The sequence below is a fragment of the Octodon degus genome, unplaced genomic scaffold, assembly GCF_000260255.1.
Source record: "Octodon degus isolate 3935 unplaced genomic scaffold, OctDeg1.0 scaffold00050, whole genome shotgun sequence".
In the NCBI taxonomy this organism is placed as follows: Eukaryota; Metazoa; Chordata; class Mammalia; order Rodentia; family Octodontidae; genus Octodon; species Octodon degus.
In genome coordinates this window covers 11572767-11597222 of record NW_004524626.1, presented here as the reverse complement: position 1 = coordinate 11597222, position 24456 = coordinate 11572767, and the positions used below count along the sequence as shown (strand labels likewise).

The 24456-nt window shown below is 51.7% G+C and overlaps 2 protein-coding genes across 4 annotated transcripts in view; both read left to right on the top strand.

Annotated features, from left to right (window-relative positions):
- Slc44a2 (solute carrier family 44 member 2) overlaps window positions 1-12452 on the top strand; it is a 23520-nt gene extending 11068 nt beyond the window's left edge. For 2 of the 3 annotated variants that reach the window (XM_023717147.1, XM_023717146.1), the window contains exons 3-22: window positions 1381-1454; window positions 1540-1624; window positions 3499-3583; window positions 3679-3792; window positions 4053-4113; window positions 4205-4328; window positions 4434-4517; window positions 4607-4719; window positions 7027-7158; window positions 7242-7341; window positions 7430-7522; window positions 7670-7754; window positions 8536-8798; window positions 8872-8966; window positions 9504-9607; window positions 9708-9781; window positions 9865-9935; window positions 10079-10167; window positions 11373-11457; window positions 11908-12260. In XM_023717147.1, the coding sequence (XP_023572915.1) occupies window positions 1381-1454; window positions 1540-1624; window positions 3499-3583; window positions 3679-3792; window positions 4053-4113; window positions 4205-4328; window positions 4434-4517; window positions 4607-4719; window positions 7027-7158; window positions 7242-7341; window positions 7430-7522; window positions 7670-7754; window positions 8536-8798; window positions 8872-8966; window positions 9504-9607; window positions 9708-9781; window positions 9865-9935; window positions 10079-10167; window positions 11373-11457; window positions 11908-12029 (2053 nt within the window). In that variant the 3' untranslated portion in view covers window positions 12030-12260. The other variant, XM_004632849.2, reaches the window with a different exon arrangement.
- Window positions 12453-21091: 8639 nt separating this feature from the next.
- The window catches only part of Ilf3 (interleukin enhancer binding factor 3), a 39919-nt gene continuing 36554 nt past the window's right edge, over window positions 21092-24456 (top strand). The window contains exon 1 of the mRNA XM_023716926.1: window positions 21092-21303. The gene's annotated coding sequence lies outside the window, so the exon portion shown is untranslated. The remainder of the gene's footprint in view (window positions 21304-24456) is intronic.

Genomic DNA, 24456 nt, shown 5'->3' with positions numbered 1-24456 from the left:
AGTGCTCTGCCAGTGAGCTGCACCCCACCCAGCCCTGCAAGGAGACTGAAAAAGACAAAAGGCTGAGTTCCATCAGGGCACAAGAGGTTCTGTAGGCAGAGATTAAAGGAAGGAGAGTTATGCAGCCTCTGAAAATGGTAGCCAAGCTTGCAGTCCCCCACTCTGGGAGGCTAGATTGTCAAGAATGGACACATTCTGTTCCAAACTAAGTGGCATGGTCTTTGTTTTACTTTTATTGTTATTATTTTTTGCAGTGCTGGGATCAGACACTAGGAGCTCACACGTGCTAGGACACCACTACCACTGAGCTGTGGCTCCTGCTTCTTTTTTATTTATTTTCGTTTTCTTTTTTTGGTGGAAATGGGGATTGAACTCGCGCTTATTCCACTGAGCCATCACCCCGGCCCCTTATTTAGTATTTGTACAGGGTCTCACTACACAGATTGGACTCGTAGTGATCTGCCTGTTTTCAGCCTCTCAAATGCTGGGATTACAGGCGTGCGCCACCACACCCAGTTTCAATCACCCGCCATCTCTGAGCCCCAGGCCAGCATTATTATTTTTTTTTTATTTTAAGAAACATCTCACTAGATTGCAGAACCAGGGATTGAACTCAGGCCCTTGTGCTTGCCAGGCAAGCGCTCATTCTACTGAACTATCTCCCCGCTCCCTCCTAGGCAGGATTGGAATTTGTGATCTTCCTCCTGCTTCAGCCCCAGGAGTCCAGCAGGCTTTTTTTTGAGATAGGGCCCCATTGTTGCCCAGCCGACCTGGAATCCTGAATAGCAGGGACACAGGTGCTGGTCCCTGTGCACAGCTGCACTGTGTTATGGAGAAGAAATGTGGGTTTCTTTGGGGAGGGCAGAGAAGTACAAAACTTTAAGGCAGGGGCCGGGGAGATGGATCAGTAGAATAAGGGCTTCTCTGGCAAGCTCAAGGGCCTGAGCTCAATCCCTGGTTCTGGAAAAAAAACAAAAACAAACAACAAAAAAAAAACTTTAAGGCAGTGGAGCAGGCTGGTACCCTTTTGTAATCCCAGGACTCTGGAAGGCTGAAGCAGGAGTGTCGCAAGTTCAACCCAGCTGGTGCGATTTAATGACTTGGGGAGCCTCTATCTCAAAAAGTTTGTATTTCATTTTTCTGTATTTAGGACAAGGTATGCAGGGTCTCACTCCATAGATCCGACTCGTAGTGATCCTCCTGTTTTCAGCCTCTCAAGTGCTGGGATTACGTCTCAGTGCGCCTCATGGGCAGGGCCCGCACAGCACTCAAAAAGTTAACAAAAACAAAAAAACCCACCCACTACTCAGGAAAATAAGTGCACCGAAGCTGTGGCTGGGTGGACTGCAGGGCTCTGACACCTCCCCATGGCCTCCCCAGGGGCTGTACCGACGTCCTCTGCTGTGTCCTCCTCTTCCTGGCCATTGTGGGCTATGTGGCTGTGGGCCTCATCGGTGAGCAGTGGGCAGGGTGGGGCCTGGCGGGGCTGGCCTTCTACGCCCCTGTGGCCCTGCCTCAGTGGCGCTGGTCTCTTCTCAGCCTGGACTCACGGGGACCCTCGCAAGGTGATCTACCCCACGGATAGTCGAGGAGAATTCTGCGGCCAGAAGGGCACAAAGAACTCGTGAGTCCACGTCCTCAGGGCCACCAGGGCTGGGTGGGAAACAGAAGCAGGGCTCCCCGGGACCCTGTAGCCACCCGTATCCATGGATGCCTGAGTTCCTTCTATAAAAGTGTATTTATTTATGTAGACTATAGCTACTTGCTCTACTCTGGGTCACCTATTTCTAGGTGACTTGTTATACTGGATACAAGGGTTATGTGTTGCTGAATGAGTAAAGGACAAAATAAATCTGTAGATTTTCTATCTTACAGTTTTTTTCTTTAACTAAGAGAGATCCTCCTGCCTCAGCTCCCTGAGTGCTAGGATTGCAGTGTGCCACTATGCCTGGCTCTTACAGTGTTTGTTTTGAGATAGGGTCTCACTAAGCAGCTCAGGCTGGCCTTAGGCTCACTTTGTAACCCCAAGCTGGTCTCCAACTGGCAATGATCCTCCTGCCTCAGCCTCCTGAGTGCTGCGATTATAGGCATTCACCAGCACGCCTGGCCAGTGCTTTGTTTTGTCTTTTGTGGTATTGCGATCGAACTCCGGACCTTGCACTTGCCAGGCAGGTGCTTATGCTGTTGTGCCATATCCCAGCCCTTGTGTTTTGTTGTGTATAGTGATGATAGACATTGAACCCTGGGCCTTCACACTGAGCTACAGTCCCAGCCCCTTTTATTTATTTATTTATTTTTTATTTTGTATCAGAGTCTTGTTAAATTGCCTGGGCAAGATCCTGCCTCAGCCGTCTTTTAGGTTTTTTTTTATTTTATTTTATTTATTTTTTTGCTAATTAAAACAAGGTAATTTTATTGCCTTTGAAATTTAGGAATTCAAAAAAATGGAGCTATTGTGGGAAAAGAAGTCATAAATATGCTGTTACAATGTTGATATACATGTAATTAATTGGTAGTTATTTTGGAAGACAATTTGTCAATATACATTTGAATATTGAAAAATACTCATACTCTTTTTTTTCAAATTTTTATTGATAAACAGATAACAATGAGACAGTTTCAAATCAAATCGGAAGTACAGTTTCAACAAATAATACACTGCATATACTCTTCTTAGTGGTTGATTGCTGTACAAGATGCGGACTTGTGATCCTATTTACAAACACCATTAGAACAAATCATTCTATTCGGTTTTGTTTTTTTTCAAATTTAATGTTTTTGGTACCGCTGGAGATTGAATTCAGGGCTCCAAGCTTGCACTGTCTACCTCTAAGCCACATTTTAATTTTCGAGATCTTTAAGGTCTGTCTCCTCAGGCCCAGTCCCAGCTGGGTGCAGTGGTGCAGACCTGTGATTCCAGCACTCCAGAAGCCGAGGCAGTAGGACTTTCGAGTTTGAGGCCAGGCTGGGCTGCATTGCACACTGCAGGCCAGGCTAGATTTTACAGCGAGACCCTGTCTCAAAGAACAAAAAGCTGGGCATAGTGGTGCCTTTAATCTTAGCATGGGCAAAGGCTGAGGCAGGAGGATTATAAGTACAAAAAAAAAAAAAAAAAAAAAAAAGGGCCAGGGAGATAGCTCAGTAGAATAAACACTACCCTGGTAAGCGCAAGGGTCTAAGTTCAATTCCCGGTTCTGCCGGTACAAACAGCCTGAGCAATTTAGTGACAGCTAGTTCCTGTCTAAAAAAATAGAGCCACCCAGAGAGATGGCCTAGTCCTTGTAGAAAGCCTAGCACAGCCAGGGATATAGCTCAGCAGTAAGTGCCCGCCCGGCAAGCTCAAGGTCCCAAGTTCAATCCCTGGTACTGAAAAAAGGAAAAAAAGAAAGCCTTGCACCAAGTCTGGCACATGGTGCCAGGGGCTGGGTGGTGTTGTTTCCATGATGGTATTTATATATGGTGGCTAAGGTGTCCTAACAGTTCCTTTTCCAAACCCAGGAACAAACCCTTGTTGTTCTATTTCAACATTGTGAAGTGTGCCAGCCCCCTGGTCCTGCTGGAGTTCCAGTGCCCCACTCCCCAGGTACCTCCTGTCCCTCCCCTCCCCTCCCCCTGAGAATGTGGAGTGACACCACATCCTGGCCGCAGCAGTCCTCTCCTGTCCTTCTGCCCTCCTAGATCTGTGTGGAGAAGTGTCCAGACCGCTACCTCACCCTCCTGAATGCCTGGAACACTCCAGAGTTTGAGTACTACAAGCAGTTCTGTGTCCCTGACTTCCAGAAGGATAAAAAGGTGAGCCAGCACAGTAGCCAGAGGCAGGGTGCCATCTGGGGGGAGTTAATTCCTTGCACTCTTGCTTCTATTTTTATTTTTTACTGGTTTAGTTTTTCAAGACAATCTTGCTATGTAGTCCAGGCTGGCCTTTAAATCACTGTGTATCCCCAGCTGGCCTCTTAACTCATGGAGATCCTCCTGCCTCAGCCTCTAGAGTGCTGGGATCACAGTTGTGCGCCACCATGCCCAGCTTCTCTCTGTCTCTTCTCTCTTAACAGGGTGTGGCCGAGGTGCTTCGGGATGGCCAGTGCCCTGCCGTCCTCATTCCCAGCAAGCCCTGTGAGTCTGGGGTCCCCGGAGCTAGGCTCGGGATGGGTGGAGGGGGCCCTGTGAGGCCCAGACTGACCCTGTGGCTCCCGGCTCTGCACAGTGGCCCGGCGATGCTTCCCAGCTATCCACTCCCACAAGGGCGTCATCATGGTGGGCAATGCGACGACCTACGAGGATGGGCACGGCTCCCGGAAGAACATCACGGAGCTGGTGGAGGGCGCCAAGTGAGGCTGGCTGTAGGCCGTCAGCTGGGTGGGACAGGGCCGTGCCCAGGGCTCGGGGAGGGTCTGTGGCGGTGGCTGTGACCAGAGCCACCTGTCCTCCTTCAGGCAGGCCAATGGCATCCTGGAGGCGCGGCAGCTGGCCATGCGCATATTTGAAGATTACACCGTGTCCTGGTACTGGATTGTCATGTAGGTTGGTGGGAAGGAGGGTGGCTTGGGTGCCCCTCCTGGGCTGTCCAGGGCAAGGGTCTGCTCATGCTCTCTCTGTTGGTTCACAGAGGCCTGGTCATCGCCATGGTGCTCAGCCTGCTGTTCATCATCCTGATGCGCTTCCTGGCCGGCATCATGGTCTGGGTGATGATCGTCATGGTGATCCTGGTGCTGGGCTACGGTACGGCTCCCTCCCCACATCCTCCCACCCCTGCCTGAGCTCTGCAGAAACCTCCCGCCTCCTGCCTTTGTTTCGTTTTGTTTTTTGGTCTTTTTTTTTTTTTTTTTTAAAACATTTATTTATTTATTGTGTGTGTGTGTGTGTGTGTGTGTGTGTGTGTGTGTGTGTGGCCAGCTCAGCCCACCAGGGGGCGGGGCTGGCTGGCATGTGCTGGGGGATTGAACCGTGGTCCCTGATGCTTTGTCAAGCTTGTTCCAAGTAGGTGCTTTAGACCACTGAGCCATCTCTCCAGCCCCTTTTTGGTCTTTTTGAGACAGGGCTTTGCTCTGCAGTTCAGGCCAGCCTCAGACTCACAGCGCTCCTCATGCCTCAGCCTCCTGAGTGCTAGGACTACAGGCATGCACCACCACGCTCAGCCCGCATGTTTTTATTTTGAGATAGGGTCTTGCTTTATAGTTCAGGCTGGGGCCCGGGAGATGGCTCAGTAGAATATGCGCTTACCTGGCAAGTGCAAGGGCCTGAGTTCAATCCCTGGTTCCACCCCCTCAAAAAAAAAAAAAAAAAAAAAAAAAAAAAAATCTATAGTTCAGGCTGTCCTCAAAGTCACTATGTGGTCTGGGCTGGCCTGGAACTCACAGCCTCCTGAGTGCTGGGATTGCAGGCCTGTGCCACCCCATATGACATAAAGGCAGCTCGTGGTCACCTTCCACAGCAAGCCCTTCAGTATTTTATCAGCAAAAGACATTGCCACGCAGGCTCTTTCTGAGATGAGGTCTCACTGTTTCCTAGGCTGGCTTAGAGCTTGTAATCCCCTGCCTCGGCCTCCTGTCTAGTCGGGCAGTTCTTTAGCGATCGGATTGGAAGGTGTGCTCTGGTACCCGAATCCCAGGGACCATATCCGTGCTCTGTCACTTAGTTGTTGAGTGTCCGTGGGCAAGTGAGTAAGCTTCACTGTGTCCAATTTCATCCTGCGTTTTATGGGGATAATTAGTATTTACTACTTGGGAAGGTTGATGAGAAGGAGACAGCCTGAAGATAAAATCTGGGAAGAGCTACGTGGCTCACACCTGTGGGAACCTGGGGCCTCTCCTAAATCCTGACTGTTCCTGGAAACTTCCATCCTTCCCTGGTGGTCAGGATGCCGCACTCTCTCGTGGAAACTTCCAGGGAGGCAAATTCTTGGCCACCTCTGAAGACACAGCTGTGAAAATGTTCCTCCTGGCCAAGCGCGGGTGGTATGCACACCGGAAGCAATCCCAGTACTGCAGGGGGCTGAGCAGGAGGCGGGCACGTTCAAGGCCAGCCTGGGCTACTTAGTGAGACCTACCTCCAAACCAAAGGGGCTGAGGTTGGAGCTGGAGCCCACCGCTCCATGGGTTCAGTCCCTACTACGGAAAGAGGACTAAAATGTGTCTGTCAGTAGTGGTGCTGCCATTTACTATTTTATTTATTTATTTTTGGCAGAACCAGGGATTGAACTCAGGCCCTTGCTCTTGCCAGGGAAGCATTTATTCCACTGAGCCATCTCCCCGGCCCCGCCATTTACTTTTAGTTTATTTTGCAGCACGGGAGATTAAATCTGGGTCCTTCACACTGCATTCTATCTCCAGCCCTTTTTTTTATTGATTCTGAGACAGAGTCTCTAAGTCACTAAACTACCCAAGCTGGGCTTGAACTTGCAATCGTGCTGCTATAGGCTCCCAGAGACTGGGTGACGGGTGTGCACCCTCATGTCTGGTTACAAATTTATTTAAAAAAAAAAAATCTTACAGAGCGCTGAGGACAGTACTGGAAATCTTAATGCTGTCCCACTTCATGCTCACCTAAGAGGTGTGCACTGATTTCTTCATCAGACATGCGTTGAGTGCCCGTGGCGCTGTCAGCCTCCAGGCACTGGGTTTATAGCAATGAACAAAATAGGATACACGCTTGTTCTCCAGTAGCTTGTGCTCCAAGGTTTGTGGGGGATTCCTGGGAGAAGCAAGCCCGAAAAAAACCCTAGGATGTGAGAAGCAACGGCAAATGCAGAGGGCTTGGGGCAAGAGCAGGCACAGGGGGCCTCCTCCAGCCTCGGTCTTGGCTTCCATTATGAGAGTGCCTGTGCATGTGATCCCAGTGCTCTGAGAGCCTGAGGCAGGAAGATCCCAGGTTCAAGTCCTAGCTGGGGAACTTAGTGAAAGGCTGTTTTTGTTTGTTTGTTTTTTTAAATATAGCTCAGTGTGAAGGTCCTGGGCTTAATCCTCACCGAGCGGGGTGGGGGTGGGGCGCGAGTGGGGGGCAGTGGGCTGAGGCTGAGGCTCTGCTTAGGAATATTTCACTGCTACATGGAGTATACCCGCCTGCGTGGGGAGGCCGGCTCGGACATCTCGCTGGTGGACTTGGGCTTCCAGACGGACTTCCGGGTGTACCTGCACCTACGCCAGACCTGGATGGCGTTCAGTGAGTCGCGGCCCCTGGTCCTGCCCCCGGGAGACCCCTGCAGGCGCTGGGCAGCCAAGCAGCTCCCTCTGGGCCCCTTGCAGTGATCATTCTGAGCGTCCTGGAGGCCCTCATCATCCTGCTGCTCATCTTTCTCCGGAAGCGAATTCTCATTGCCATTGCACTCATCAAAGAAGCGAGCAGGTGGGGGCCGGGGCACTGCGAGGCCTGCGGGGGCTGCCCGATCCCTGGGGCTGCCCGAGTCCTGAGGCCCGTGCTTGCTGTTCCTCAGGGCCGTGGGCTATGTCATGTGTTCCATGCTGTACCCGCTGGTCACCTTCTTCCTGCTGTGTCTCTGCATTGCGTACTGGGCCAGCACTGCTGTGTATCCACCCCAGCATCTACCCTTGAACCCAGAGGAGGGGACCTGCAGCTCGGGGGCAGGGCTGGGACCCGGTAGCTGAGCTGATCCTTTCCCAAAAGCCCCTGGGGTTCCCAGTCCCAGGCCCCAGATTCCTTAACCAGCCACCAGCTTCCTGTCCACTTCCAATGAAGCCGTCTATAAGATTTTGGATGATTCCTCCTGCGCATATACCGGGAAAACCTGCAACCCTGAGGTGGGTGTCCCTGAGGTGGGGAGGGCAGGTCATTATTCAGTGCATTGTGCTGGGTGTAGGGGACATGAAGACCAAGAGCCACCACCGGGATATATCCCCTCTTCTAGGAGAAGCCAGATGATGATGGACCTAGCCAGCCTGGCCCCCACTGTGGCTACCAAACCATACACCCACCTCCCTTTTTTTGTGTAGTGCTGAAATTGAAGCCAGGGCCCTTACAGTGAACTATGCCCCATCCCTCTTCAAAATAATTTATAGCCAAATGTGGCACACACCTGTAAGCCCAGCACTCGGGACACTGAGGCAGGATTGTTGTGAGTTCAAGAACAGCCTGAGCTACAAAGTGAGCTCAAGGCCAGCATGAACTACATAGGGAGAACCTGTCTCAAAAAGACAATAAATACATTTATTTATGTATTTTGGGACAGGGTCTTGCCCAAATGCTAAATTGCCCAAGCTAGTTTCAAATCTGCACCTGCCTCAGCCTCTCAAGAGTGCCAGGGCTACAGGTGTGCACCATCTGCCCAGCTCCTTTTTCTGTTCTGGCCTAATTCCCTATCTCTACATCGTTTTCTTGATCGTTACAGTGGTCATTCTTGTTTCTAGAACTCCCTCTTTTCTTACCATGTGCCCTTGTCCTGGACCCTTAGCTCCTCGACTTCACTGTGATCCCCAAGACCTTGTTTTGTCCCATGGTCTCCCCGACCTCCCGATGATGATGCTAGATCCTAACCTGAACTCCCAGCTCCCGTTTTGACTCAGCTCTGTGCCCCTCCCCCAGACCTTTTTCAACTCCACGGAATCCCACGCGTGCCCCAAAGCCAGCTGCCAGTTTGCCTTCTATGGTGGTGAGTCTGGCTACCACCGCGCGCTGCTGGGCCTGCAGATCTTCAACGCTTTCATGTTCTTCTGGCTGGCCAACTTTGTGCTGGCACTGGGCCAGGTGACCCTGGCCGGTGCCTTTGCCTCCTACTACTGGGCCCTGCGCAAGCCTGACGACATGCCCGCCTTCCCGCTCTTCTCTGCCTTTGGCCGAGCGCTCAGGTAGGCCAGGGTAGAGGACAGGCTGGGGTGAAGGAGCTTTGGCCCAATTGCTGACCACCCCCGACACCCACAGGTACCACACAGGCTCTTTGGCCTTCGGGTCCCTCATTCTCGCCATTGTGCAGATTATCCGAGTGATCCTCGAGTATTTGGACCAACGCCTAAAAGGTGTGCATCATGTGCAGCTGGGATGGGCTGTCCCAGGGGGGTGGTGAGTGGCACTCAGGTAGCTTGATAGTAATTGGTTTTTCCTGTGGTGTGGGCTTGAAAGGCTGATGTGATTGGTTCCAGAGTTGGAGACGCTGTTCAGCCCAGTGTGGAATTTCTGAAAGCCTGGCCCGTCTTTGGGTCCTGTTAGAAGGGCAGCACTAACAGTGCTTGCTTTCTTCTCAGAGGAAGGTCTATGGAGATTGGTTTACAATGGGAGTGGCCTGAGGCCACTAGGATTGGCTTGTGCTTGGGAGGCGGGGCCTAGGCAGCAGTGAGTTGCTTGATTGGATTTTACCTTGTAGGCGGGGCTGAATGGCTTTCTGATTGGCTCTTTTTAGGCGCGGGGCTGCGGGCTCTAGAGCTGGTCTGTTCCCTGACTCTGCGTGGGTGGCCCCTGACAGTCCTAGACATGGGCAGTGTGTGTCATAAGGAGTTGGGGGGGTCTCTGCCAAGGCAGGCCACTCTCACCTTGGCAAATTTTCCCTTCTCTTCCAGCTGCGGAAAACAAATTTGCCAAGTTTCTCATGACCTGTCTCAAGTGTTGCTTCTGGTGCCTGGAGAAGTTCCTTAAGTTCCTCAACAGGAACGCTTACATCATGGTAGGTGGGCCCGGAGCCCTGAGCTGCGCAGCATCTGCTGCTGAGCGCGTGTGGGGCGCTGTGCCCGCCCAGCAGCCCTCACCCCACTCCTCCCCTCCAGATTGCCATCTACGGCACCAACTTCTGCACCTCGGCCAGAAATGCCTTCTTCCTGCTCATGAGAAACATCATCAGGTCAGGGCCCACACCGCCCGCTTCCAGCCTCCCCCCTTCCACAGTCTCCAGCACTCACCCCTGTCCCTCATTGTTCCCTGCAGGGTGGCTGTCCTGGACAAAGTCACTGACTTCCTCTTTCTGCTGTGCAAACTCCTGGTCGTGGGCAGTGTGGGTAAGTGTGGCCACCCAGGCTGTCGGGAGCCACTTGGAACCTTTGTCAGACTCTATGACTTCCTCAGTGTCATCCTTAGGGTGGGGAGGAGGCCCTTTTCCTATAGCCAAAACCTCAACGGTCTCCATTCTTTCTTTCTCCAGGGATCCTGGCGTTCTTCTTCTTCACCCATCGCATCAGAATCGTGCAGGACACAGCACCACCTCTCAACTATTACTGGGTCCCTATACTGGTATGGACCTTTGGGTTCAGATCAGGTGCTTGGCAGGAGGTTGGGATTTTCTTGGTCTCCTTTGATTTAGGATAGATGTAGATGAAGGAGAGGTGTGCTGTTTCTATTCACTCGACCAATACTCAGTAGCCACCACGTACCAGGTACTGAGGTGGAGGCCTTCTCTTTAAAGGCCTTAGAGTTTTTAGGTAAATGGTTGTTAATCAAGAATGAGGCCAGGGAGATAGCTCAGCAGCATAAGCACCTGCCTGGCAAGCACAAGGTCCCAAGTTTGATCCCTGGTACAAAAAAAAAAAAAAAAAAAAAAAAAAAAAATCAGGGTGTGCTGGCGCATGCCTGTAATCCCAGCACTTGGGAGGCTGAGGCAATAAAAGCTCCTCGAGTTCTAGGTCAGCCTGGACTACATAGCAAGACCCTATCTCAGAAAACCAAAAAACAGTTAATGATACTGCTAAGCTGTGTGTGGTGGTACATGGTTGGAATTCTAATGCTGGGAGGCTGAGGCAGGAGGATTATAAGTTCAAGACCAGCTTAGGCAGCTTAATGACTTACAAGACTGCATCTCAAAATAAAAAGGGATCTAGAGGTAACTTACTGGGACCAGGGGAAGAGAGAGATAAGGGCAAGGAAATGACAGGGCTTCAGAAAGGCTGAGTGTCCAGCCCAAAGACAATGTAATCCTTGGAGTCCAGTGACCTAGATTTTTATCTTATTTCCTTTGCTCGCGGGTTCCAAGATGAGTAATTCTGAGCATGTTCTTTATTCTGCCTATTGGCTTCAGTCAGCAGATGCTTATCAGGCAGCTCCCACGGCCTGGGAGTCTCCAGATTGCCAGTGTTGAGGCAGCGGGTGGCGACACAGTCCAGTGAGGCTGTGCCCTTAACAGGAAGCCTGAGGCAGGATGCGCAGAGCCGGTAGAGCGCAGCATGGGGTGTGGGGGTTTCGGCAGCAGCTTTCTGGAGTAGTTCATACTAGAGGACTTGGGAGTCGGAGCTGAAAGCAACAGGAGGGGGTGTAGATGTGGCTACAGCCAGAGCTACAGCATATGCAAAGGCCCGGAGGTTGAGAGAGCAAAGTGTGTAATAGGGGTAACAGGCTCTGCCCACGGGGAGTGACAGGATGCACCTGGGAGAGGATGCGGCGGCGGCGGGTTTGCTTTAGACAGGAGCTGGGCCATAGGCACATCACGCTCCTCTGTCTGCCAGACTGTCATCGTGGGCTCCTACCTGATCGCCCATGGTTTCTTCAGCGTCTACGGCATGTGCGTGGACACACTGTTCCTCTGCTTCTGTGAGTGACCCCTCATCCCAGCCTGTGTGGGGCCCCAGGTCCCTTGTCCCTACTGAGACTAACATCTCCCGCCCCTGGGACCACACTGCCACCTACCCAGGGCCCCCAGCTCCCCAGGGGTCTGGCTATCCCCATCCCAGGGCCCCAGCATGCCTTCCCAGCCTCTTCACTGTGCTCGGAGCCACTGCGTCCTCTGGTCCCCGGTCCTGGCTGCAGCTGGGTCACTGTCCCCTTGGGCCCTCAGCTTTGGAGTTTCTGGCTTTCTTGGGGGGGGGGGGGGGGGGGATCTGTGGCTGCCACTAACTCTGGTCTCCATCTGTCTGTTTTTTGTTTTCTCTTTTCTCTTCCTCTCCTCCATGCCTGCTGGCCTCCCTGTTCTTCCCCTGCCTCCCTTCCCCCCTCTTTTTCCTGACTCCCCCATTTCCCCCTGCTGGTTCCTGGGGGGCCCAGGTGAGGATCTTGAGCGGAATGACGGCTCTCAGGAGCGACCCTACTTCATGTCGCCCGAGCTGAGAGACATCCTGTTAAAGGGGAGTGCGGAGGAGGGCAAGCGGGCGGAAGTCGAGGAGTAGAGTGAGGGAGCCTGGCGTGTGGGGCCACGTGTCAGCGGGTGCATGCAGGGCTTCCTTCCTGCAAGTGTGCGGATCATGCTGCTGAGCTGAGCCCGCTGCAGCCTCTCTGGTCCTAGTGTGTGTTGCTTTCTAACCCTCCGAGGCTTCTCCACGGCCCTTGTCCCCCTGCCCCGTCCCCAGCGACCTTTGTCCACGGGCTCAGTCTCATGCCACCTGCTCTGGGGCCTCTCTCCACAGTGGAAGATCTGGAACGGAACAATGGCTCTGCTGAGAGGCCTTACTTCATGTCTTCCACCCTCAAGAAGCTCTTGAACAAGACAAACAAGAAGCTGGTGGAGTCTTAAGACTGGGAAAGGTGGCGCATGCCTGTGATCCCAGCCCCTGGGAGGCTGAGCCTGGAGGATCTCTGGGAGTTCCAGGCCAGCTTGGGCTATACAGTGAGCTCAAGGCCAGCCTGGGCTAGAGTGAGCCTTGCCTCAAACAAGCAAACAATGAAAAAGACGCTGGTAGAGTCCCAAAGGTCCCTATGTCCCCTCACCTCCAGGAGGATGCCTCCGGTGGTGCTCGCCTAGCCGGAGGTCTTATCACTCACTGCCTATCGCCTCCTGCCCATGCTCCAGTCTCTGCCAATTTCTGGGGTCTGGAGGTTGTGGGACACGGTCTCTAAATCAAGGGGCATTCAGTTTTCTGGCAGCCCCACAAGACTGGGATGAAAAGAATCACTCCAGCTGGCAACATGCCTGTCACTCTGGCCCTCTGGAGGCTGAGGCAGGAGAATTGATGTGAGTTTAAGGCCAACCTGAATTATATAGCATCTTGCAAGAAAACCAAAAAGGAAGCAAGCAATCACTCCAGCCTTCTCTGGCCTGGATGGGGACAAACCTGTCAGGCCTCTGGGATGGGAGGTGGCCAGGCCTCTGTTGGCACCCTCATGCTGCCTGTCCCTCTCTGGAAGACAGTGAGATGGGACCATGTTGACACAGGAGGAAACAGCTGGCCACCCTGAACTCCAGTTCTGAGTTTGAACAAAGACTGAACCTGTCTGCCACCGGATGCATTTTTTTTTTTTTTTTTTTAAACCTGGACATGCATTAAAGGGTCTGTTAGCTTTTATTCCTGTCCACAGCTGGATGGAGCCGCCAGGCAGTGCCTTCATTTGTGGGGGGGTGGGGGGGGCAGCACCGATTGGGAGGTGGCTGGGCCAGGCTGAGGATATTAATGGCCTCTGTGGGAAAACGCAGGCCAGCCAATTTCCTATGCTGCTCTCTTGGTAAGAGGAAAGTGACTCAATGCAGGGACAACCGGCGGCTCTGCCCAAGTTCCTCACACCTTAGGGATCCTTTTGCCAAACTTGTTAAACTTAAGGAACCGGGTTGCCAGGTTTCCCTCACCTGCCACATCCTGATCTCATTCCCCCAGGCTTCACGCCTTTGCCCATCAGCGCAGTCCGTAAGTGGTCCTGGCCCATTCCCAGCCAGGAGTCCCCCATTTCCTGCACCTGCAGCCGGCCCACCATGGTCCCCATCTGGTCCCCACAGTCCTATGCATATGTAACTGCATTCCAACCACTAATAAAGTGCCTACCATACGGGTCCCTGCCTGGTGTGTTTGTGGGGGGCAGAGGGCAGCCTGAAGGGGTAACCCCAGTTTGCAGAGCTCTGGGATGTTCTGAGCTGAGGCCACTTTCCAGAGGGAAGAAAGTGGGGGCAGGACGCCCACAGGCTTGCAGCCTGGATCTCAGCCTTTCCACCAGGCAGGCAGCTCAGGTTTCACCCAACAGTGCACAACTAACAAATGGCCCTTTTTAAGCTCTGGTCCCTGACGCCGAGGAGGTGACACCCACTGTCCAACTCTTGGCCAGTGTCTGGACACCTCCCCCTGGCTTTTCTCCTGTGACTCTCCCCTGGGGCCCTGTGGCCTTGGCCAACAGCTCTACATCCACCGGGCTGGGAGGAAATGGTTCGCTGGTGCCCCCTGGTGGGCACTCGTGCCGTTACCTCCAGGCCAGCCGATTTCCTTGTTAGCTGGCCCTGGAATTGGGTCCTAACCAGTTTTTCTTGGGCTGGGGTGATGCCATTGTTTCTATTATTTATTTTGATGCTGAAGATTGAGTCTAAGACCTTGTATATGCTAAACATATGCTATACTTAAAAAAAAAAAGCTTGGGGGCCGGGGAGATGGCTCAGTAGGATAAGTGCTTGACTAGCAAACGCAAGGATCTGAGTTCAATCCCTGGTTCCGCCAAAAAATAAAAATAAAAAGAAAGCTTAGGGCCCGGGGAGATGGTTCAGTGGAATAAGCGCTTCCCTGGCAAGCGCAAGGACCTGAGTTCAATCCCTGGTTCCGCAAAAAAAAAAAAAAAAAAAGTTTATTTAGGCCGGTGATAAGAGCTCAAATGGCATGGTGCCTGCCTGGCAAGCACAAAGTCCTGAGTTTGATTCCCAGTCCAAAAAATTTAGGGGTTAGGTATGGTGGTGTACACTTGTATACCAGCATTGTGAGGCGGAGGCAGGAGAATCACTATGTGTTTGAGACCAGCCTGGGCTATAAAGTAAGTTCAAGGCCAGCTTCAACTGCATAGCAAGATCCCGTCTCAGAAAAACGCACACACAAAAATTTAGTTAATTTTTCGAGATAGGGTCTGGCTGTGTAGTCCAGGCTGGCTCTCACTAAGTAATCGAGGATGGCCTCAAACTCCTGGCAATCCGCCTTCCAACTGCTAGAATTACAGGGGTGCACTAGCATTGTCTGACCTTAAACTCTAGCCCAGAGTGGGCTTTAGCTTGCCGAGATCCTCCTGCCTCCGCCTCCCAGAGTGGCTGGGCTCTACCATGCCCACTTCCCAGCCATTACATTTTCTTTTTCTTTTTATTTGTGTGTGTGTGTGTGTGTGTGTGTGTGTGTGTGTGTGTGTGTCCAGCTCAGCCCACCAGGGGGCAGGGCTGGCTGGCATGTGGTGCTGGGGGAATTGAACCTCGGTCCCTGTGTTTTGCTCCACTTGTTCTACGTAGGTGCTTTAGACCACTGAGCCATCTCACCAGCCCCCAGCCATTACATTTTCTTGGCATCTATTTAAGATTAATTTTGGGGCCCTTCAGATACCAAACTCAAACTGCATGGTTGAGCCCCTCATATAAAGCTGCTTCATATTTGCTTAAATAAAACTTACATCGTGCCTCCCAGCAAACTTTAAATCATTGCTAGGTGACAGGGAACACTTGAGTACACTGTACCTGGTATGACAATAATTTCCATTTATTTATTCATTTTTTAAAATTTATTTATTTGTGTGTGTGTGTGTGTGTGTGTGTGTGGCCAGCTCAACCCACCAGGGGGCGGGGCTGGCTGGCATGTGGTGCTGGGGGATTGAACCGCTGTCCCTGTGCTTTGCTAAGCTTGTTCTAAGTAGGTGCTTTAGACCACTGAGCCATCTCACCAGCCCTCCATTTATTTTTGAGACAGGGTCTTGCTATGTAGTTCAGAGTGGCCTTGAGCTCACTATATAGCCCAGGTTGGCCTCAAACTCAACAGTGGTCCTCTTGCCTCGGCATCCCCAATGCGGGGATTAAGTTGTTTTTCTTTTTTTCTTCTTTGTTTTGTGGTGCCAGGAATCGAACTCAGGACCTTGCAATTATGCCACTGAGCTATATGCCCAGCCCACTGGGATTAATTTTTAGAAAAATTTAAGAGCATGTTTCTTTTTTTTTAATTTTATTTATTTATTTGTGTGTGGCCAGCTCAGCCCACCAGGGGGGCGGGCTGGCTGGCATGTGATGCTGGGGGATTGAACCGCGGTCCCTGATGCTTTTGCTAAGCTTGTTCTAAGTAGGTGCTTTAGACCACTGAGCCATCTCTCCAGCCCCTCTCCTGCTTTTGAGACAGGGCCTCACTATGTAGTTCAGGCTGCTCTTGGACTCACAGCAATTCTCCAGCCTTCCATATGCTGGCCTTACAGGTGTACCCCAGCAAGTCCAGCTTCGATACATCTTAATTTTTGAAAACAGCTGTTACACTGTTCTTTCTTTGTTCTTTTTTTGTATTTGTTACAGTGTCTGCAGGGTCTCACTACACAGATCAGACTCCTAGTGATCCTCCTGTTTACAGCCTCCCAGGTGCTGGGATTACAGGTGTACCACACCCAGTCTCAGTCGCTGTCTCAGAGGGCCCTGGGGGCGGGGCCAGCAAGGCACCTGTTAGACTGTTCTTGTTACAGAGTTTAAGGCAAAAGCCCCAGCTCTGAGAGCTGGGAGAATCCAGACTTGACCACCTATCCCTGAACACCAAGGAGGGGAGTGCGGGAAGCACATGCAGGAACTTGGGTCCACAGGGCCATGCTGCGAAGGACAGAGGTTTCAGGGCTGGCTTCATGAACAGACAGAAGCTTTGGGCCTTTTTTTTTTGTACTGGGGATCAAACTCAGGAGGCCTCAGTTTTGAGGTCTTACAGAGAGCAAGAACCAGAACCAGGCAAGGGTTGCAGTGCATACTGCTGCCAACACAGACCACCAGGGCCAGCCCAGTGTCTGGCCGGGCAGCATCTGGGGACTGGTTCCAGCACCCTTGTCATGTGACCTGGGGAGGGGCCAGGCTTCCCTCAGATGACAGTGCAACCTCTGTTCTGGTCATCTGCCCTGTAGGGTGGAGGTGACCTCACCACAGAGTGGTCTGCCAGACTCTGCTATTCCTGGAATCCAAGGAGACTGAGGGTCAACAACTGGAGTGTGGAGCTAAAAATGAGATGAGCCGTTGGGCAGGGAATAGTGAGGCCCTCCTGTAATCCTAGCACTCTGGGAGGCTGAAGCAGGACGATGGCAAGTCTGAGGCCAGCGTGGGCAATTTAGAAATGTCAAGAGACCCTATCTCAACATAAAAACATAGCTGGGGGGCAACCAGCTCTCAGCGGACTAAAGTGTCTGCTTGGGCAGAGTGCAGCAGCCAGGGTGCAGTCCTGGTGTGCTGTGCTGGCCCTGGCCCTGGGGTGGGCCGAGAAAGCGATTGAGACGGGGCGTGGAGGAACGTGCCTGCAATCCCAGTGCTTTGAGGCTGAAAACAGGAGAATCACTAGGAGTCCAATCTATTAGTGAGACCCTGTACTAAATACATTTTTAAAAAAAAGTTGGGGATGGAATTCAGCGTGAAGGCCTTAGTTATAACCTCAGGACCACAAAACAAAATAAAAACTGGCAGTTGAAAGTCCTGAAAATCACTTATTTCTTTTTTTTTTAAATTTGTGTGTGTGTGTGTGTGTGTGTGTGTGTGTGTGTGTGTGTCCAGCTCAGCCCACCAGGGGGGCGGGGCCAGCTGGCATATGGTGCTGGGGGACCGAACCGCAGTCCCTGGGCCTTGCTAAGCTTGTTCCAAGTAGGCACTCTAGACCACTGAGCCATCTCACCAGCCCCATAAAATCACTTATTTCTATCTTAGTGTCTCCAGTCTTTTTTTCTGGTGGAACCAGGGATTGAACACAGGCCCTTGTGCTTGCCAGGCAAGGGCTTATTCTACTGAGCCATCTCCCTGGCCAGTGTCTCCAGTCTTCAGGGCGTTAAGATAGGACCCGTAAATTTTCACCTGTGATCCCACATCCAGAGGCTGAGGCAGGAGGATTGCCTATTTAAGATCTGTCAGGGGGGCCTGCCCCTTAGCTCAGTTCTTTAAGTGGCTGCTTCCACAAAGCAGTCAGGCTCAGCTTGCTGTGGTTCGATCTCCAGGACTCAAACCTGCCCCGAAGGCATTCGGAGCCAGCCTCCCCCCTCCCAACAAAAAAAAAGATCTGTCAGGGCTACATAGGAATGTGGTACAGCACGTGGGTGCTAATTTGAATCAATCCTAGGCTCTATAGTGAGTTCCAGTGACTCTTGTCTCAAAAAAAAAAAAAAGGTCAGATTTTCGAAATAATTGGAAAATAAGAGCTGACTGGATTAATCCCTCAGGGAAGGTGAAAGCAGCGACCAAAGAAGAGCGGCAGAGGCGACAGAGGGAAACTGCCAAGGGTGCTGTTCAGCACTCGTGCTGCAGGGGGCGCGCGCCACCAGAGCCGTCCTGAGCCTCAAACTGGTGAACTCACTCACAGGCACTTTTTTTAATATATATATATAATTTTTAATTAAAAAAAAATTATTTGGTACAGGATCTCACTACGCAGCTCGGACTTGTAGTGATGCTCCTGTTTCAGCCTCCACAGCATTGGTATTACAGGTGCACGCCACCATGCCCAGTTTTGGTGGTCAGCACAGCATGTGGTGCAAGGGATAGAACCTAGGTCCTCGCACTTGCCGAGCTATCTTCCCAGCCCCTGGTTTTAATATTAGTGTGCATTTGCATTATACAAAGTGAAGTTGATGCCTGTATGTAACACCTGAATTCTGTTTGGGTTTTGTTTTTTTGAAACAGGGTCTCTATGTGGTTCAGGCTGGCCTTGAGCTTGCTTTGTAGTCCACTTTGTCTCGAATGGGCAACAATCCTCCTGTCTCAGCCTCCTGAGTGCTGGGATTATAGGCATGCACCACCACACCTGGCCACCTCAATTCTTTTCATATTCTCACCTCTCCTTGGATTCCATCTGTGGCAGTCTCCCCTAACCCTATCCATCGTTGTTGAGACAGGGTCTTGCTGTGTAGCTCATGCTGGCCTCAAGCTCACTATATAGCTCAGGCTGGCCTTGAACTCTGATCCTCTTGCCTCTGCCTCAGCCTCCTGAGTGCTAGGATTACAGATATGCAACACCATACCTGGCAGAAACCTGTAACTGTTTTGTTTTGCATGCTCCAAACCGCTGGCTGCCTACTGCTTACAGTCACAATCTTGCCCGCTCCTTTCTGTGTTTGCCCCCTTCCACGGGAGCTGACTTCGAGGAAGAAGTGCCTTCAGAGAATCTTAAAGTGCCCACAAGAACACTGGAATGGGGAAAGTAGAATGTATCCTATTCTGCCACCTGGGAGCGCTGTGAGCTCAGGCAAGTCGCACTGCTGGTCTCGGGTTGGACTGCCAGTAAGATCGTAGGTTACAGACAATTTCTGTTTTGGGGGTAGAGCCTTCCCACTGAGCCATATGTCTTTAGCCTGCCCTTCCGTCCTCCCTCCTAAGGCTTAAACCCCTCAGCCTTTTTGATACAGGTTTATTTTTGTTATTTTATTTTTTTGGTACCATGGGGATCAAACTCAGAACCTCGCACCTACTAGGCAGGCGCTAATGCCGCTGAACTATCTCTGCAGCCCTTGTCTTTTTGAGACAGGGTCTTGCTATGCAGTTGCAGCTTAGGACGGTCTTGAACTTGAAACAAGCCTTCTGCTTCAGCCTACCAAGTGCTGGGATAACAGGCATGCACTGCCACGCCTGGCTCAGCTGGTCTTGAACTCAATATGCAGCCCATGCCTGCCTTCAACTCAGCATTCCTCTTGCCTCAGTCTTCCAGGGAGCTGGGATTACACAGGCATGTACTACCTTGCTGCCTTTTTACATGGGAACTATTTTAAGCTTTTATTTGCTTGTTTTTGCATTTCATGTTGGATGCTTTCTTAAGATCAGGCCATAAATATATTTTGGAATAAGGATTTTTTTTTTTTTTTTGTCCTCGCATGCCTTCAGGGCACGTTGGCCAGCAGGAGAGTTGTGAGGTTCGAACTCCAGCCACCTGAGGCTGACAGCTTTGTGGAAGCAGCCACTTAAAGGACTGAGCTAGGCCCAGGCTCCCAAAAGGATGTCAACTGTGCCTTCTTTTTTTTTTTTTTTGCGGAACCGGGGATTGAACTCAGGCCCTTGAGCTTGCCAGGCAAGTGCTTATCCTACTGAGCTATCTCCCCAGCCCCATAAATATATTTTGAACAACTTAAATCTCTGGCAAGGAAACCTGGAACCTTCTGAAGGAGCAACCCGGCATCCCTTAACTTGCCAACTGCACCCTGGCAAAGAACGGGGTTATTGGTAGCTTCACAATCTTCCCAGCAAGATTCAACTATGCCAGTTGCGGCTGGTGGCGGCACTCTTGTTTTTCCCTCCACAAGTTCTTGGTATTTTGCTACGGCTGGTCTTGCAGGTAGTAATCCTCTAGTTTCAGCCTCCCGGTTGCTGGGATTAGAGGCATGAGCCGATACACTTGGCTCCAGAGCATAGAGGTCCCATCACGGCAGGTGGAGGGGGCGCACTGAAGTAAGAGGATCGCTCAAGTTCAAAGCCAGCGTAACTACACAGGTAGACCCTCAGAAACAAACAAAAAGGAGTACTCTCGAGCTAGGCGTGGTGGCACACGCTTGTCATGCCAGCAACAGGAAGGCTGAGGCAGTATCGCCGAGTTCACCGACAGCCTTATCTCAGAACACCAAAAGTAGCAGGACACCGGTGCCTTCACTTTGGAGCCGAGCAGTTCGCCTCCTTCCCAAGTCGCTGTTTTTCCCGTGGCCAAAGAGTGGGGGGAGAAGGGTCTGCAGATCACGAGCATGCGCCGGCCGCCTCGGGAGGCTCCGGGGAGAGGGCTGGGGTCAGGCGCTGTACCTCGGGACTGAAGGACCGGGGCGCTCCTGACCGCCGGGATGAACTCCAGCAGGAGGGACGGCCCAGCCTCTATGCCATTAGCAGAAGACGAGGGGCTCAGGCGATCCCTCTCCACCAGAGACGGAAGTCCGGCTTCCTAAGCCGAGTCACACACGTGCCACACTCTGAGCCGTTTCCGTCAACGTACTCCGGGCGACCCGAGTAAGATGGCAGACGCGCAGGCGTACAAACGCGCAGCCTTCACTAGGGCGGTCCCTCGCCGTCTGTCACGTGGTAAATACCGCTCAAAACCGCCATTGAAAAAAAGGGCGTTTTTGTCACGTGACATAGGCCTACCAATAGAAAGGAAATAAGGCTAACAGCCCCCATCACGTGGTAGAGTAGGTCCTTGCCTTTGCCCCTATCACATGACTAAACGACGCCGCTGGAGTGGAAGAGCCGGTCCTGGTGCCACGTGACTGGTCGCGTAGTGCTACGCGCCCATCACGTGTGAGACCACGCCCACCTATCGCTTTTAGCCCCACCCACTCATTAAGGTTGGGCCTGCGTCGTGCGGCTACGCGACGATGAGAAGGCGGGGCTCGGGCCGGTCACGTGGCCCCGTACCTCCCCGGCGCGCGCCCGCCCGCCAGCCCGCTCGTCCCCGGCTCCTCCTCCTCTTCTCGCCATTGCAGTTGGATTCACCAGCCCGGCGCGCACCGCGTGGCTTTTGGGGGGAGACCCCGGTGGGCTTTGGCAGGAGGGAGGAGGCGGCGTAGGCTGGTGTCGGGGAAGGGGACGCCGAGAAGGTAAGCGTCAATGTGGCGGCGGTCCGGCCCTCTCCCGCCTCTGCCCCTCCCCCCCGTCCGTTTTCCCTCCTAGCGCGGTCCCGGGTGAGCATTGGTAGTGACAAGGCAGGTGACGCGCCGCATCCCAGTCCTTTGCCTATTTCCCTCGCCTTGACGCCCACCTGCTTCCTCCTCGGCTCGCGTCGTTCCCGCTTTCGGCCGTTACTCTCCCCCATTGTGCCGAGGAAACAAGATGGCGGCGACGGCGGCGAGGGCCCGGTGCGCGCGCATCCACCCCCCCACGCGTGGCCCCCTCAGCCCGCGGGGTGCGCGCGCACCGGACCCCCGGCTGCTGCTTCCCCCAGGCCGGGCTTTGTCTGTTGCTGCGCCGCGCGCACGCGCGCACGTGCCTGGCGCACACACCCCCCTCGGGCCCCGAGCATCCTAGCAGGCTCGGCTGCAGTGATGCCCCTCTTCCTCTTTGTCCCGGTCCTTCCCCAGGACAAGTCCCAGGTTCCCAAGGCGGGAAATCTTTTCTCCTTTGTCCTGCACGGGGCCTGTGGAGACAGAACCCTCTTCCCTGGAAACTCTTTCCCTAGGAGGATTACAGAAGAAGCTTTTGTGGGTTCTTCGGGTTCCTAAACCCGCTGTATATCGGCCTCCAGATCAGGCTCCACAATTGGGAGGATTTACTTTGCTTTTTGATTAGATTAGTTGATTTTCATTGATGTTTAGTGTTTCCCAGGTTGCTTACGATTTTCATTCTGCAAAAGTGTGTTTTGGTGGTACGGAAATCTGTAAGATGGGGACCGAAGTGTGGGTGCTTAGCCATTTCGTACCTTTTTCTTCAAGTAGTTGAGTGATGGAGATTTTTGAGGGTACGCTTGAGGTTCTCCCCTTGGTTAGTTCTGCACCTGTTTGTGTAAATTATTTGGGCTGTATGAGAGTAAGGCATTTCTTACCAACGTTTCCAGAAATGCAGCAAATTACCGCTTAGGGAGCAGGATGGATCTGCAAGGCTAAGTTTTTGAATATTTCTTTTTAGTGGTTCAAGATGCTCCCTCTTTTACAGTAAGTGGTGTGATGGAAAATTTGGGGTCCACTGGAAAATGAGAGGTGTTATAAAAAGTGAGGGCCAAGTACGGCACTCCATGCTCTTTTCTCTTTAGGTGTTTGTAGTTGAGAAGCTCCTTGATTTGCTCACGGTCCCACCACTATGCTTTGTGTGTGGCTTTCTGTTTGATCTCCAGGCATGTAGCTACGGGACTTGAACAGTGAGCGAAGTGTGGGGGCCAGAGACTCCTTAATGAGACAGGGACTGGATGGGCATGTGGGAAGGCCTTGGAAATGTTAGCAAGTGCTACCGTGCTTTTCTAGCACTGCAGGCCCCTGCCTCAGTGTGGTCTTGCACCCAGTAATAACTCCCAGTCTATGGTGTTTGTGAGTGGAGGCTGTGTAGGCAGGCCCTGGTACTCTTAAATTCAGATTATAGACTGGCATTTACTGTGAGGAGGGCCATGACTGCACTGGGCACTGAATGAAGTCTCAGTATCCCTGTCTTTTGGGAGCTTGGATCAGCCTGGAAATCACCTACTTTTTTGGAGCAGACATGCTAAGTTGCATTTTTTTTGTTTCTCCTGATAGAGAACATGTTCAGTATGGCAAAAAGTACTTTAGCTCTTAGTATTTGAGTTTTGGAGGCTCATTATTTTGAGAGAGTTTTTCTCCTTTTGTGTGTATGGAGGGTATTTTTGAGACAAGGTCTATGTGGTTTAGGCTGGCCTTGAACTCACTTTATAGTCCAGGTTGGTCCGGAAGTTGCAGTGATCCTCCTCCTTCAGCCTCCCAAGGGCTGGAATGACAGACTTTATGATGATGCCCAGCTTTATTTTTCTTAAATCCTGTCCCATTAAGAACACCTGCTAAGATTTTGATTCCTCATCTGTATTTCAGGCTCCCGGAGTAAGATTTGCAGGTAGGGCAGGTGAAGTCAGTGCTGGGAAAGAGCCTTCTGGAAGGAGTTCTTCCTTTGCTGCACAGAAGGTAGCATCTTGTCTATCATAGGCTTTCGCAAGGTGTGGGTAATTGAAGTGCTTTTCCAGAAGAGGCTGTGCAAGTTTTGTTTGGGTTGGGGCAGCTCCTTGCTAACCTGTTCAGTCTCCTTTTCAGATCTTCCTGTCATCCTTGGTGGCCCCTGGGAGTGAGCCCTTTCCTCCATAGAGGTTTATGACTCTCGGACATGTCAGCTACATTTTGTTAGCACATTAGTTCACATGTGCAGCTTTGATAGATGGGTAATTTCACCACTTGTATTAGCATTTGTAGTCCATGAATTTGTTACTTTTTATTTGAGTCTTGCTTTCATTGAACCTTTTGCAGGTAATGAGAGTTTTAGGTTCTGTGTATGGGGTGCAAAGTCCTGGGAAAGAAAGATTTGATTATATTTCCAGTGATTTTGAATTAGAGGTAGACAGTAGTTTAGACTTTACACGGTTATTAGAAAAATTTGGGGACCTGCAGGGGTCAGTGGACTGCAGCATTTGGCAGTTTAGGTGAAACCACTAGTTTACATTTCTGATGTAACTTGGTGCTAAAATAGAGGAGGTAGATGTGTATTAGGGGGAGTCTGCACTAAGTTGAATTAATTTTATTTTTTGGAGACAGGATCTTGTTTTGTAGTTCAGGCTGGCTTTGAACTCACTATTTAATCCAGGATGACTTCAAACTCAGGTTGTCTTCCTTGGACTATACATTTAGACTCATGAACATGAACAATCTTTCATACACTCTCACATGCTTTCTCTTTTGCTCTGAGACAGGGTCTTGCTGTGCAGTCAGGCTGGCCTTGAGCCACTTTGTAACCCAGGCTGGTCTTGAGCTCTTAACAGTCCTGCTCCTGGATCCTGAGTCAGATACTTATGCCACTGAGCTGTCTTCCCCAGCCCCCCTGGCTCCTGAGTGTTGGGATATAAAATTGTTAATGATAGCTGTGATTGCTAAATCCTTGACAACATTCCCCAAAAGTAGTGCAGGTGATCCAATTACACATTCATTTTTTTTTAATGAAACTTTTATTTTTTAATTATTTATCTATTACATTTATTTATGTGTGAGTGTGTGTGTGGCCAGCTCAGCCCACCAGGGGGCGGGGCTGGCTGGCATGTGGTGCTGGGG